General features: G+C 48.3%; 1 protein-coding gene across 1 annotated transcript in view; it reads right to left on the bottom strand.

Annotated features, from left to right (window-relative positions):
* The window catches only part of STK32C (serine/threonine kinase 32C), a 206,941-nt gene extending 193,036 nt beyond the window's left edge, over positions 1 to 13,905 (bottom strand). The window contains exon 1 of the mRNA XM_069101686.1: positions 13,513 to 13,905. Coding sequence (XP_068957787.1) covers positions 13,513 to 13,612 — 100 coding nt within the window. The 5' untranslated portion in view covers positions 13,613 to 13,905. The remainder of the gene's footprint in view (positions 1 to 13,512) is intronic.
* Positions 13,906 to 14,222: the final 317 nt, after the last annotated feature.

The following is a 14,222-nucleotide window of genomic DNA, read 5'->3' as shown; positions in this document are numbered from 1 at the left end:
CATCTTTATGAGTTCGAATCTGGTCTTCGACACTTACTGTGTGACCCTGGCCTAGTCACTTCACCCTCTTTGCCTCAGTTTCTTCATCTGTGGAATGAACTGGAGAAGGAAGTGGCAGACTACTCCCAGCATCTTTACTAAGAAAATGCCAAACAGGGGCACAAAAAGTCAGACACAGCGCGACAATGATAAAGTGAAAGTTCACTGCCCAGTGGCCCTATTTGTCGCTCACAAATGACTTCTCCTTCTTTATTACTAGCAGATGCACTGTGTCCAGGGTGGAGGGGAGGAGCTGGGGCGCGGGTGCGGGAGGAGTATCCAAAGAGTACCTTTCTGTATGACTTTTTCAAATATGTATTTTTAATGTCAGAAACTTTAGCCACTTCCCTTCGCAGCCCAAGTCCAGCGTTCACCCCTCCCACTCTCCTCAGTCTGGCTTTGACAGAGCTTGAGGGCAGCTCCAATCTCAAACAGAACAGCAGGCAGATGACTTCATTTGCAAGGGACAGTAGTAAAGCTGAACAGAGTGGGAAGGTGAGGAGAAATGTCAGTGTAAAAAAAAACTTCTTTCTCTGAAACAAATTTAGATGCTAAAATCATAGATTTGGAACTGCAAGGGACCTCAGAAGGCATTGAGCCCAACATCTTAATTTTACAGATAAGGAAACTGAGGCAGGAGGTTAAGTGGCTCATCCAAGGTCACACAACTAGCAGTTGTCTGAGGCAGGATTTAAATTCTGGTCTTCCTGACTCTAAGTCCAGCCTTCTACTCATGGCACCATCTCATTGCCTCTAAATTTGTTTTATAAGAGTCATGATTTCATCAGTATGGCAGCTCCCCTCAATGCCACAGGATTCATATTCAATTAAATCAACAAACCCCTTTGTGCCAGGTCCTGTGCTATGTGCTGGGGAGACCATACAAACATGAAACAGTCCTTGTTCTGAGGGACTCACACTGCCACACAGGCACAGATAGACAGGCAGGGAGCACTAATGCCTGGGGGGTCAAGGAAGGCTTCATAGAGGAGGTAATCAGAAAACAAGGATATCACATATGGCTAGGAAAAAAAGTATGGAGGTCAGCAATGGAATGTCAAAATCCGAAAACAGCAGGCAGACTAATCTGGTGGGAAGGTGGGCTTCATGAAGAGGAGGGTAAAATGAGGCTAGAAAGATGAATGGAAGCCAGATGTTTGTAACTGATCCTGGAGGCAGTAGGAGTCACTAAGTCTTTGAGCAAGGAGTGGCATGATCAGCCATGGGCTCTAGAAAGATTCTTTTGGTAGTGATGGGGATGATGGGTGGGAATGGAGAAGAGAAGCTGAAGCCCCCAAAAACAGCAGTCAGCATTCATCAAATCTTAGGCTAGTAACATAATCATTTAGAGGTTTCTGGGTCCTTATCCCTCATGGTGCACATAAGGAGACTTGGAGGCTCCAAGCAAGGAAGGCTTGATTTGGATCACAAAGTCAGTGGGTGAGTGTCCTGACTCCAGCCCCTTTGGTACATTGCAGCCCTTTAGGCGTGGATTAATGAAGACCACCATACACCTGTACGGTGTATGAAGCATCCTTCCAATGAATGGCCACAGAAAGAAAATCCCCAAAACTCCCTGAAGGTGGATTCATGGTCATAAAATTATTTGGCCTGGAGTAAGACATGGATCCTTTTAGCTTTAGTTCACTCATCTGCAAAATGGGGATAAAAATACTCTCCTTACCTCTCTTGGAGGATCCAGAAATGTATAGAAGACAGAAGCACAAGGGAAGGCAACAGGACCCTCCAAAGGCATAGTCTAGTCCTATGAGGGACCTGTCAGAACCTTCCAGCTCAGAAGAAGCTCAAGACTGGAGAGGACCTCAGAGGGCCACAATGGAGGAATCTCCTTCAGCAAAACAAGGAAAGGGGCATTCTGAAGAAGGCAGCACATGCTGACTAGGGCTCAGGAGATGCTGATAAAAGATGCCAGAGAAAAAGCAGAACTGCTCAAATAATTTCTGTTTTCCCTGCAAAGAATTATCTGTGAGCCAGAAAGGACAGAACAAAAATGGCTAATAGGGAGCTAAGCCCCCAACTAAGGAGCACCTGAATGCCCTCAGTGGGTTCAAGTCCCCTGGCCAGATGTCTTCAGGGACTGAAGGAGAATATACGACTGAAGAATCACTGCCAGGAACACGTGAAAGAATGTGGCAAGTGAGAGAAGCCACAGCAAGTATCATCCTGGAGAGTCAAAAAGTTAAAAAATAAAGTAAAGGAAGAGGAGAGTCTACAAACAACAGGCCAGTAAACTTTGCCTGGCAAAGTGCAAGCAGATGGAGCAAGGTTTCATTCAGGCAGATGTGTGCAGCTGTGGTGGAGGATGAACTGAGCAGCCAGACCCCGGCAGAGAATAAGTATAAGTACTCCTTGAAGTGTCTTGTAGTCACAGGCCATGTTCCTGATAGAAGGTGGGCTCCTAGAGGGAAGAATGTATTTTGGTTCTGTATCCACAGGGCAGAGCACCCAGTAGGTGCTTAATAAATGCATGCTGATTTTTTGATTGCTTGATTGAGTACAAACTTCCATCCTGTGTTTTCAGAACAGTTAAGATGGCCTTCAAAGAGCCATCATCATCTCTTTAACATCAATGTGGCAGGAGTCCCAAGTGGAGTGTTCCATGAGCCTTTACCTGGAACATTTTTATCAGTGACTTAGATGGAGACAGAAATGGTGTGTACAGGGGTGGCTAGGTGGTGCAGTGAATAGAGCACTGACCCTGGAGTCAGGAGGACCTGAGTTCAAACCTGGCCTCAGACACTTAACATACAGACACATGCACAAAAAAAAAAAAAAAACTAGCCATGTGACCTTGGGCAAGTCACTTAACTCCAATTGTCCCAACCTTTCCCCTTCCAAAAAAAAAAAAAAGAAATGGTACGTACATCAAGTGCATGGGACCCAAAGTGAGCAGAGGTCACTAACACACCAGAAGATGCTTAGATCATAACAATCTTGGTGGGTTAGAACAGTGGATGAAGACAGAATAAGAGGACTAGCGACAAATGCAAGTCTTCTACTGCATCCAAGAAATCAACTGCCCAAGTCAAAGAGGGGAAGGCAGGCAAAAAGATCTGGGGCTCTGAGTGGACCAGAAGCTGAAGAAGAGTCAACAGTGTGATGTGGCAGGCGAGAAAGCGAATGCCTTGGGCGGCGCTGAGAAAGTCAACACTCTGCCACACACAACACACACCAAAAAGACTGGCCACTCCACAATCTACACTTAGGGGAGACCTTGACAAGCTGGAGGGCATCCAGAGAAGGACAAGTCCATGGAAAAGATGGAGGAAAATCAAAGGAGCTGGAGACAAGACATAGGAGGGACACAGAGACCCTCAGGGCACAGGAGGAACCAGAGGGGAAAGCCAAAGGACTAAACTTCAGTTGGATAAGAGGAAACACTCTACCTAAAGTAGACTGGGCTGCCTCCCCAGGTAGCGGAATCCCCGTCACTGCAGGGATTCAAGCAGAAGATGAGCAACTACTTGTAAAGGAGGTGGTGGACGAGAGTATTCTTGGCAGCCTAGATGGCCCCTGAGGTCCTCTCCAACCCAAAGAAAAAATGTGTGTAATGAACCGAACCATAAAATGCTCAAATATAAACGCCATTATAGCATCATTGTTTCCATTAATGAACATAAATGCCATGGAGAAAAAAAGGTGATTAGGGATCTTCATCAGCTAAGTCACCCAATCCACTTGATGAAATTATGAGGCAAGACCTTTGCCCCAAAGGGGCACTCCCATGGGCCTAGTCACATGCCCTGCCTCAGCACTGTAGAGGAACTTGGAGTGATGCAGGGACCCCTTGTCCTCTCATGCCCCTGGGACCACAACTGGCTGTGTAAGAGGAAGAACAAGCCCACCTTCCTGGTGTCACTGACTTTGTGGGCTACAAGCGGGGATTTAGGAATTTTGATCAACATAACAATGAACCAGAATTCCAGAGAACTCATGATGAAACAGGCTGCCCACCCCCTGACAGGACACATGGACTCGGGGCAGATTGAGACATTTTATTTTCAGGCATGACCAATACATATTTTGCTTGACCACACATTTGCAAAAGAGGTTTTATTTTTCCTGCTTTCTCAATGGGGGGAGGAAGGATGGAGAAGAATGGAAGGCAAATCTTCATTTGAAAAATAAAAATTAATTTTTAAAAGATGGGGAGCTGTGGAAAACTGACTCTGCCTTTTGAAGGATGTGCCCAGCACTTTTTCTCACCTGGTTTTCCTTCCAACAAGGAAGGCAGGGGATTCTTCTCCCCTCACACTCTCCCTCACTTCTCCCCCAAATGATGAGAGCCATTAGCACCTGGCAACAGGGACATGAGCCCCTGGAAGGTTCTTCTGTTTTCCTTTCCTTCCCTGGGTAGCAATCCTGAGAAAAGGGAGTGGGACGTGATCTCCAAAGCGTCCCTTCTTGGAGAGAGCACAATCGCACAAAGACGATCCTGCAGCAAAAAAGTCTTTAAACAGCCCCAACCACACCTCTGCCGGCCAAGACAGTTGGATCTTGGGGGTCACTCTGACGGTTCTGATGTGAGATGAATCCAAGATCTCCGGTCAGCAGCCAACTGCCCCAAGTGGCCTTAACTCTTGGGAGACTCCCCTGACATGATGGGTCAGATCATGGGGCTTTTCTCTGTCTTTGGGGATGAATCATTTGTGGTATGAGCAAAAGGTCATCCCTATTGTCAAGGAGCAAATGATCTCTCTGGGAAGATGAGAGGAGAGATGGGGAATAATCAGGCAAGACAGACACAAGGGCTGAAATGTAGGAACAGACAAGGAAAAGAAAGAAGGACCCTTGTGGGACAGTCCTAAAACCATCAGGGAGGCTGGCTCTCAAGCTGGAAGGAACCTTAGGCCATCCTGTTCAAATGCCTCCCTTCGCCAGTGAGGAAATGAGGCACAGATAGATGGCAGGGAAGGGGCAGGGACCAGAGACACTCTCACTCTTCTCTAGATCTTGAAAACATCTGATGTTAATGTCATCAGGCTAGATAGTGGCTCTACCAATACAGATTGCAGCCCTTTGGGACAGAGCAGACGGCTTTCAAGACCTTCTTTGTGGGACAAAATCCCTTATCTGAGATCAGCTTCTGGGAAGGTGCCTGTCTCCTTCACCTGAGCTGGCCAGTCCATCCGGATTCAGGATACTTCAGAGCCTGGGCTCTACTGGGAGCATTTTCATTTGGTCATCTCTGGCCCACAAAGATGTACACCGAGTTGAATTAAACACCATTTATGAAAAGCTACAAAGAAAGGCAAGAACATGATCCCTGGGGCCCCCTCAAGGGAGAGTCTAGTGGGGAGATGATGTGGAGACTCCAGAAAACCTCAGAGATGAATCCGGAGAGGCTGGCAGGAGCCAGGGCTCAGAGGAGAGTGTCCAGGAAGTGTTGTGGCCGTGCACACTTCGGACAACAAGGAGAGCATTGTTTTGTTATTGATCACTCTCCCAACTTTTCATTGTCACGGCTTTGGGAGTCACATGACCTGGGCTCAAAACCAACCTCTGCTCCTTCGTGACCTGGACACCCGTGGGCCTCTTTGGCCCAAGTGGCATGAAAAATACGAAGTGTGACCTCATGCCTTTTAAGATTCCTGCCTGTTCTGCAGACTCTGAGCTGTGCTAAAATCTAGCAAAATCCAATTCCCCAAATTATCTCTGTCATTAATAATGATGGACATTTCAAAAGTTCTAAGTAGGGCACTATCAACATTGTTTTCCCCATATTACAGAAGAGGAAACTGAGGCTGAGAGAGATTGAGTGGCCAGCCCATGGTAACAGAGCTAGAAAATAGGAAGAAGGATTTTAACCCAGATCTCCAAGTCCAGTGCTCCAGCCAACACCCCACACTCCCCACTCTTCCTCAGACCTGAGACAAAGCTACTGCCAAATTCTGACATTATTTCTGAAATAGTTGGCTAATTTTTTTAAGAGAAAGAGGCTTATTTTTAGCACTCTAAAATGCACATCCAGATGGACAGATCTAAGATGGAGATGAAATGTGCTATACTAAAAAAATTGGATGTAAGTATGAAGTTCACTCTTTCCCAAGCGTTTTCAGGAATCGGGGGTGGGGAGGGGGACCCTACCTCAGACTGCCAGAGGCTGGGAGATGGTTTCTGAGGTCCACCACACAGCAGTGGAGGGAACGTTCCCGGTTTCAGAGAATACAGACTGTCACCTAACTGGGACACCAAGGGAAATGCGGGGACATTTTCCAAAGACACTGTGCCTATCTATGCACAGGGCTTGGAAGGAAAAGCAGGCACTGGGTCCACAGAAGTAACGCATAATGCACGTTTCCATAGGTCCTGGCCCCCCTCACAACGGAGTAAGTGGGGCCACGGGAGATTACCCTCGTGTGTCAGACAAGACGCTGCTGACATCCCTGCATGTGCACTCAAATTGAGTGTGCTAGATGCATCCCAGCAGCCCAAAGAAGATCTCCCCTGGACTGCCAGAGTCACCTGGGCCAGCCCCAGCCAGGGGCTGTTTCCTTGGTGCTTGGGCAGCACAGCCCTGCCCAGGCCACCACCTTCCTCCAGAATCTTCAGTGCTTTCCTGTGGCCCCCAAGGTCAAATACAGCTGCTCAGCTTGGTGCTTGGAGGAGGTCTTGGACCTGGGTTCAAATCCCAGCTGTGGGGCTGATTGCCTTGAGTAATTCACTTAAATTCTCAGGCTGGGTTGGTGAAATGAGAGATAAGATGTTCACTATGGTCCCTTCCAGCTAGAAAACAATGGCCCTGAGTCCTTGATCCTCCCCCTTTTCCCAGTTATCTGTCTCTCTGTCCCTGTCCCTGTCTCTGTCTGTCTCTCTCTCTGTCTCTGTCTCTCTCTCTCTCTCTCTCTGTTTCTGTCTCTGTCTCCCCCTCCCTCCCTTCCCCCCCTTTCTTTCTGTCTCTCTGTCTCTGTCTGTCTCTCTCTCTGTCTCTGTCTCTCTCTCTGTTTCTGTCTCTGTCTCCCCCTCCTTCCCTTCCCCCCCTTTCTCTCTGTCTCTCTGTCTCTGTCTCTGTCTGTCTCTGTCTCTCTGTCTCTCTGTGTGTCTCTGTCTCTCTCCCCCCTCTCTGTTTCTCTGTCTCTGTCTCCTCTCTCTCTGTCTGTCTCTCTCTTTCTCATATTCATTAATTCATTACAAGTTGTAACTCTCCCAAAATGTAAAATCCTTGAGTACAGGGACTGTTTTCCACCTTTTGTCTGGTGTCCACAGCACCCAGCTCAGTGCTTGGCACAGAGAGGCTCAATAAAGTCATTCTTAGTGATCTTATTTATCTTCTTTTCATATTTCTGCTGATAGTTTTCATTTCTTCTTTTGATAAGTATTCCTATCCTCTGACCAACTGACTGTTAAAGAATGTCTTATTTATATGCTGGTTTCAATCGTAAAAGTAATATGGATGGTGAAGTTTTGTCAGGGATCACAGAAGCACAGAATACAGCACTGAAAGGGAGCATCGCATCCTCGTGAGATGATCTTTTGGTCCAATGGGGGGGCAGTTCTGATGAGAGGCTCCTTCTGGGCCTGATGCTCCAGACGCGCTCCGATCTCGGTCTCTGCTCTGACCTTCAGCTCAGACGCCCAGGCTGTCCTACAGAACAGCTTTGCACCATGATGCGCAACAGGGCTGGCTGTTTTTATAGGTCAGGGAGATGTCTCCTTCAGGTTCATCTGCTTCTCTTATCTCTGATATCACAGTTACGATGTTACATGAGAGATGGTTTCCCACATGGATGGTTCCCAATATGGGAGTTCTAGAAAACAGACTTTGAGGTCTCAGACAGCACGACTCTACAGCAGAGAAAGCCTCTTCCCAAAAATTTAGACCCAGAAAATCAGAACTTCTTTCTGGGCTGCCTCTGAGATGGGCTTGTGCTATCTCATTTTCTGTTTTGTTAACGAATTTTCTATTTTTCTAGGTAACCACTTACTGTCTTTAAATTTTGTTTTACTGACAATTGTACATGGTGATTTCTGATCATTGTCCTCTCTTTTCATTGTAAATTCACTTTCCCAATAGTTTGGTAATTTGAGTTTACTTTTTTCTTTTTTAAGTACACTAACAATCATTTATCATCAGTTAGTTACTTCCAAAAACTTAACTTTATCCATTTAATAAATTTATTTTCAGTTTTAGCTATTTTTCCTTAGATTTTCAAAATTTCTTCTTTTCTGCAAGGTGTGGGGTTAATTTTATTTTCTGCCTTTAAAAACTTCATGCTCAGTTCATTCATCTCTTTCTATTTCATTAATGTATACTTGAGGATAAATTTTCTTCTGAACAATGATATGCCTACAGTCTATAAATTTGCATCTATTCCCTCATTCTTTTTACTGTCTTTAAAATTTTATTATTCCTATGATTGTTCTTTGGTATTTTTAGTTTCCAGATGGATTTTTATCATTTGCTCATATTTCCTGTATTGAACATTTCAATGAATTATAGCACACAAGGAACATGTTTAGTATTTCTGCTTTTCTATTAATTAGAAAAGAAATACAAACTAAATCCACTCTGAAGCATTGCCTCACATCCAGCAAACTGAAAAAGACAGAAACAGTACATGCTGGAGAGGCTTCAGGAAGATGGGCTAACAAGACACTGCCTGTGGGACAATGAATAGGTCCAACCCAATATTGTGGAAAACAATTTTGAATTGTAGACCAGCTAAACAAAACATGGCATAGGAATACGATGGAATATCATTCTGCCACAAGAAACAATAACTTTGAAAGATTCAGAGAAACTCAAGGAGACTCGAACATGCTAGTTCAGAGGAAAGAACTCAGAGCCCCAAGAACAAGGCGCACGATCATTTTTTAAAAAAGAAACAACACTGAGACAATAGGGTTGACATCAAGTGGTCACTGCCCAATGGCTCCAGAGGGCTGATGCAGCCAGCTGTGGGTACGGAACTCCCTGTCACCTGCATCATTCAATAATTTTACTTAATTGTTTCACTTTGTAAAATATGAAGGTATTGAGGAAGAAGGGAGGGAAGCACAATGGGCAGTGGCTGGGCAATAACATCGCAATCCGGAGATAAAACCATGTTTAAGGAGTTGAATTATTCTCATTTTCTAGGTGGGTCTCAGGGAACACCAAACTTCAGGACTAGAGCTGGGGGAGGGGATGTCATTCAATGGCCCAAGTTTGACATCCCACGAGCATTTGTCTGGTATTCGTGTACAAGTTTAGTCCAGCAATGCTGGCTTACAGGAGGCAAGGACAGGAACTCGAATGTCAGAGGGAGGTGTTTGTCAGGGGAGAAGAGACTCTGGACACCATTGAAGAAGCAGGTGGTGTCTGTGCCCAGGCTGAATCTGGAGGGACTTTCCTCATGGGTGGCCAAAGAAGGCCGTGCCCTCATACTGGCCGCCGTGGTCGCCAAGGACACTGGGAGCCATGAACACCCGAACTCGGCTTTTTTCAAGCTGAAATTTACCTAGTGCTTGGTTAAATTACCTTCCTCCTCATTTTTTTTATAAATCTTATGTACTCAATTTGAAGCATTAATTGGCTTTTTTTATTTAAGAAAATCGTCACAAGGTCTCAGAGGTCTCCATGGCAACCAGTTGGAACCGGTAAAGGCAAGTACAGCCGCACAACAGTGGGACTGCTTGAAATATCCTCAGAAGCAACATTGAAAAAGAAAATAGTCATGAGAGAGAGAGCACCAAGCTAAACATTATTGGCCCCAAAGAGAGGACCAGAGCTGAGGGCTCTGGGACCCTCCTCGAATGCACAGACCCTGCCCTCCCCCTCTATCAGGTTTCCGCAGGGCCCTGGTTCACTTCATCTCATGCATTGTGGCATCTCTGTCCCTCCCGCCCCTCCCATCACTTTCATTTGTCAAGACTTTGCTTTGTACTAGCACCTGTGGGTGACTAACCAACATGAGTCGCCACAGCCGCCAGGCCTGACTACCAAGACCCGCTTCATCCATCACCAGCTTCAGTTTCTCATCCCTTCTCCAAGCGCATTACATAATATGGACTGATCTCTCTAGTTACCAAGTGTGACTATGAGAATTTCAGCCCTGACATTTCTGTGCTCTGCTGCCAGGCCCCAGAGTGCAGTGGGGGGCAGAGAGAAGGCAAGGTCTGCCGTGAAGAGTGCTCAACATCTTCCCTGGTGATTTCAGCACCCACTAGCCCAGGCCTATTAATCGCTTCTTTAACACAGAATTCGGAGAGCTGGCAAGTTTGCAGCCCGTCCGGGAACCAAAGTGGGCAGCTAAGTGGTTCAGTGGACAGAGGAGCTGGGCCTAGACTCAGGAAGACTCAGGAAGATGGGAACTCCCCCGTTCCCATCCAGCCTCAGACACTCACAAGCCAAGCAAGTCGCTTAACCCTGCTTCCCTCAGTTTCCTCACCTGTAAAATGAGCCAGGGAAGGCAACGGCAAACATTCCAGTCCCTCTACCAAGACCCAGTCAGGGTCACAAAGAGTCGGACAGAATTGAAACGACTGAACAAGGAATAAAGTGCAATGAAAGTTAATTCACAAATTCAGCAGCAAACATTACTCTAGGGCTCCATGCGCTTTTTGTTTCTTAATGAATTCCTACGTTCTGGAACATAATACGGCTGCCCAGGGAGAAAAACTCTGGCCAAAAAAGCCTCTGTGTTAAGTCCATTAATTCGAGCTGCTAACTACTTCCAAGGTTAATAAGCAAAGGCAAACACTCCTAGTCACCTCTCAATGCTAGACCTGCTTTCCAGTATTGAGAGTTTCTGGGAGCTCATTCCCTAACCAATGTGAGCTCCGTTTCCTGCCTGTTCAACAGAGGTCAATTATTTGTCTTTGTCCTCTTGTTTCCTGGGATGAAGAGTACAGTGACTGGCCCTCGGGCATCATTGATCTCTGGAGAGTGACAGTCCCAATAGGAATGGTTTGCCCAAACTGCCTGGGTTCAGAGTGAGGGGCAGAGCCAGGAATCCCATCCAGCTTTTCTTACCCTAATCTCATCCTCCTTCAAGAGAACTTGCCACAGGTCTCACCTGTCCCTACCCATGGCTTTCCTGTCTGTCACCCTTTGGAAACACACAAAGTATGGTTGGTGCAGTAGCAAAAATCTGCCAGGATGAAATTACATATCAGAGACTTCTGGCCTTTAGGATAAATACCTCTTGGTGGGCCCTCCAACAGGTGATCTTTTCAGCTGCGCTTAGGGCCTGGCACATAGAAAATGCTCATTCACTGACTGACTGACTGGAACATTGGGCAGTCACCCTTTCTGCATGACCCCTCAGTACTAACACAAACCACATTTCACCATCATGTTTCTGCTTTAGTATAAGCCCCACTGTGTATTCTGAAATTTGCAACAGTAGCAATGCTTCTTGGTTTATTTCCTTTAATTTCTCATGATGGCTAAATTATTTATCAGAATCAAAGAGCTGGCCTTCTTTCTCACTGATACTGGGCTCTATTGAAGGAGAACAGCCCAGCTCCTCCAGACACCTGCACATGAAAATTATGGATGTCAACTATTTTAAGAAATGTCCAAAAACAAAGAAACGCATGATGTGACCCTTTGCATTTAAACTGCGATTTCTATTGTCCTATTGTGGGGCTAGGCTGGGGTCCAAGCCTGGGAGGCTGAAGTGGCTAGGTTCCTCTCCATGCTTGGAGTCAAACATTCTGAGGTGGGAAACAGAAGGCACCACAGCTCCCCTGGCCCTGGCATCCAACCCAGGCTCCTCAGGCACCATTCTTTCCATTCTTGGGCTTCCTGGTTTCCTTCAACTCCCAACTAAAGTCACCCCTTCAAAGAGGCCTTTCCAGAGACTCCTCGAGGCCAGGTCCTCCTCCTGCTGAGTGCCTCGACTTATCCCCTGTACCTCTTCTTTGTACCTGGTCTTTGGCCTGTTAGCTGTCCCATTCCAATGGGAGCTCCTTGAGAGTGCCGACTACCTTCTGCCTGAACCTCAAATCTTAGCAAAGTGAAACAAACACTCGCTGACTCACTCAGCACTAGACATAATTCGGGAAGGGACTGGACTAAGGAGACCCAGGGAGGTTCTAAGGAGAGGTTGAGGATGGATCTGCAGACAGCAGATGCAGCCCCAGCCTGATTAGTTATGATGCTGAATTCATTTTGCCTGCCAGTGATGAAAGTTCAGTTATTTATCTAAGAGGCAAAGACAGAAAATGGAGGGGGGATCAGCCCTGTGGTGCCCAGGCTCTCACTTCGGATGCAGATACAGAGACTGGAGTCAGATCTCGGCCCCACTCTGGAACATATAGCCGGATTCTCAGCTCTGCTCAGGAACATCGGAACATGATCATGTAGAAAGGGTTTCGGAAGGGAAAGCCAAGGCAAGGCCCATGGTAATGCTGACTTATGCACCTCACACTCAAGCACACACTAGAACTGAGCCCAAGTTCCGTTCACTTGGCAACAGGCATCTGCCAGAGTGCTCAAACTGGCCTGGAGCCCTTGGGGGAGAGGCTCCTTCTACATATGGGGAGAAAGGTTGGTCTTTACAAACCCCAATTGCCAGCTCAACAGCTTTCTCCCCTTGAATTCCCAGGCAAGGGAGTCCAGTCAGCTCTGGAAATGGGTTTTACCTCCTAAGACATGGACAATCCATCAAAAGTGACACTTTGCCTGCAAATGACAGGCATGCTGCCTGCTGTCTACACAGCCCTAAATACAGACCCCCGAGACAGCGAGTGAGAGCAGAGAAGTAGAATGGACCTTCTACCCAGCCCAGACCGGGGCTGACTGCCCTCTGAGAGCTCGGGGCTCAATTAACCCACACATCTCAAGGACTGGCCCACACAGATGAGCCTCTAAGGTTAAGTGTCCACCGAGAATTTCCTCAGATTGGGGGGAGGGGGCGGGGGGAGCTCAGCTGTGTGCCCAGGACAGAGGAGAGCAGCAGCTCCCAGGCAGGTCAGCTCCTGCCAAAAACCTCGGATGGCCCTTCCTGTGCACCGCTTACCTCAAGCTGAAGAGGTCTAAGTGTCTGAGGGGGCAGGATGAAGAAAGAAGAGAGGGAAATGATACGGAGAGATACAGACTGAGAGAAGAGAGACAGAGACAGGAGAGAGACAGAGAGAGACCGAGACAGAGACAGGGAGAGAGACAGACAGAGACAGAGACAGAGAGAGACAGAGACAGGGAGAGACGGACAGAAAGAGAGACAGAGACAGAGAGAGAGAGAGAGACAGAGAGAGAGACTTCACCGAGTGCTCCCAGGTCCTGGGACGCAAAGCGGGACAAAGGGCAGAACATAGATCCTCTGTCATCAGCGGACCTCTCACACGCCCAGCCCCAGAAAGTTAGAGCTGCCCCTTTGCCGCCGCCGCTGAAGCCCCGGCCCCAAGCAGCTCCTGCCGGGGACAGTCAGTCGGCCAGCCGTACGAGGGATGTGCCGGGGAGCCTCGCTGCCGGCCGGCCGCCGCCCAGTGCCCGCTACCCGGTGCCCGATGCCCAGGCTCACTCACCATCCTCTCGCTCGTCGAACACCGGCCTCTTGGCCGCGGCGCCCGCAGAGGACGAGACGGACGCCCCCATTCTTTTTTTCCACTTGCTCCAGTGAAACATTGGCGGCCGAGGCGAGCTGGCATCCCCGCCCGCCCGCCTGCCCTCCCCTCCTGTGGCTGCTGCGGGCGCAGCCGGCCGCCTGGCCCCTCCCGGAGGGAGCTGCCCCTGAGCGAGTCTGGAGCCGAGCGTGCGTGGGGTGTGTGTGGGGTGTGTGTGCGCGCGCGCGGGTGAGTGTGTGTGTGTGTGTGTGTGTGTGTGTGTGTGTGTGTGTGTGTGTGTGTGTGTGTGTGTGTGTGTGTGTGAGTGAGTGAGCGAGCTCGGAGGCGAGCAGGAGCTGGAGAGGGGCCCGGGGCTGCTCGGATGCTCCTGCCCAGCCCCGGCTCCGCCTGGGCACACTCTGGGCCAAGCCTACTGAGCCTGGGGCAGGCGGAGCGTAGGGGCAGGGCGGAGGGAGGGGAAGGACGCGAGGCCCCGCCCAGCACCCCGATCTGTTAGCTCTTGAAAGGAGGGGAGATTAGGGAGGACAGGTTGCAGTCTGTCCCCCTTTCCTCCCCGAATGCCCCGTCTGTCTGCCCTCCCCTTCCCCACCTTCCCCCTTCCTCACTCCTTCCCCCCCCCCCCTCGCGCCTTGTCTCTGGCTTAGGCCTTTTTCTATTTCCCCCTTTCCCTT

Source organism: Petaurus breviceps, unplaced genomic scaffold (genome assembly GCF_028583685.1).
Source record: "Petaurus breviceps papuanus isolate PSGF00001 unplaced genomic scaffold, PetGlider_PUasm1.0 490, whole genome shotgun sequence".
In the NCBI taxonomy this organism is placed as follows: domain Eukaryota; kingdom Metazoa; phylum Chordata; class Mammalia; order Diprotodontia; family Petauridae; genus Petaurus; species Petaurus breviceps.
Note: the sequence above shows the minus strand (reverse complement) of the source record. Positions and strands in the feature narration are given on the sequence as shown.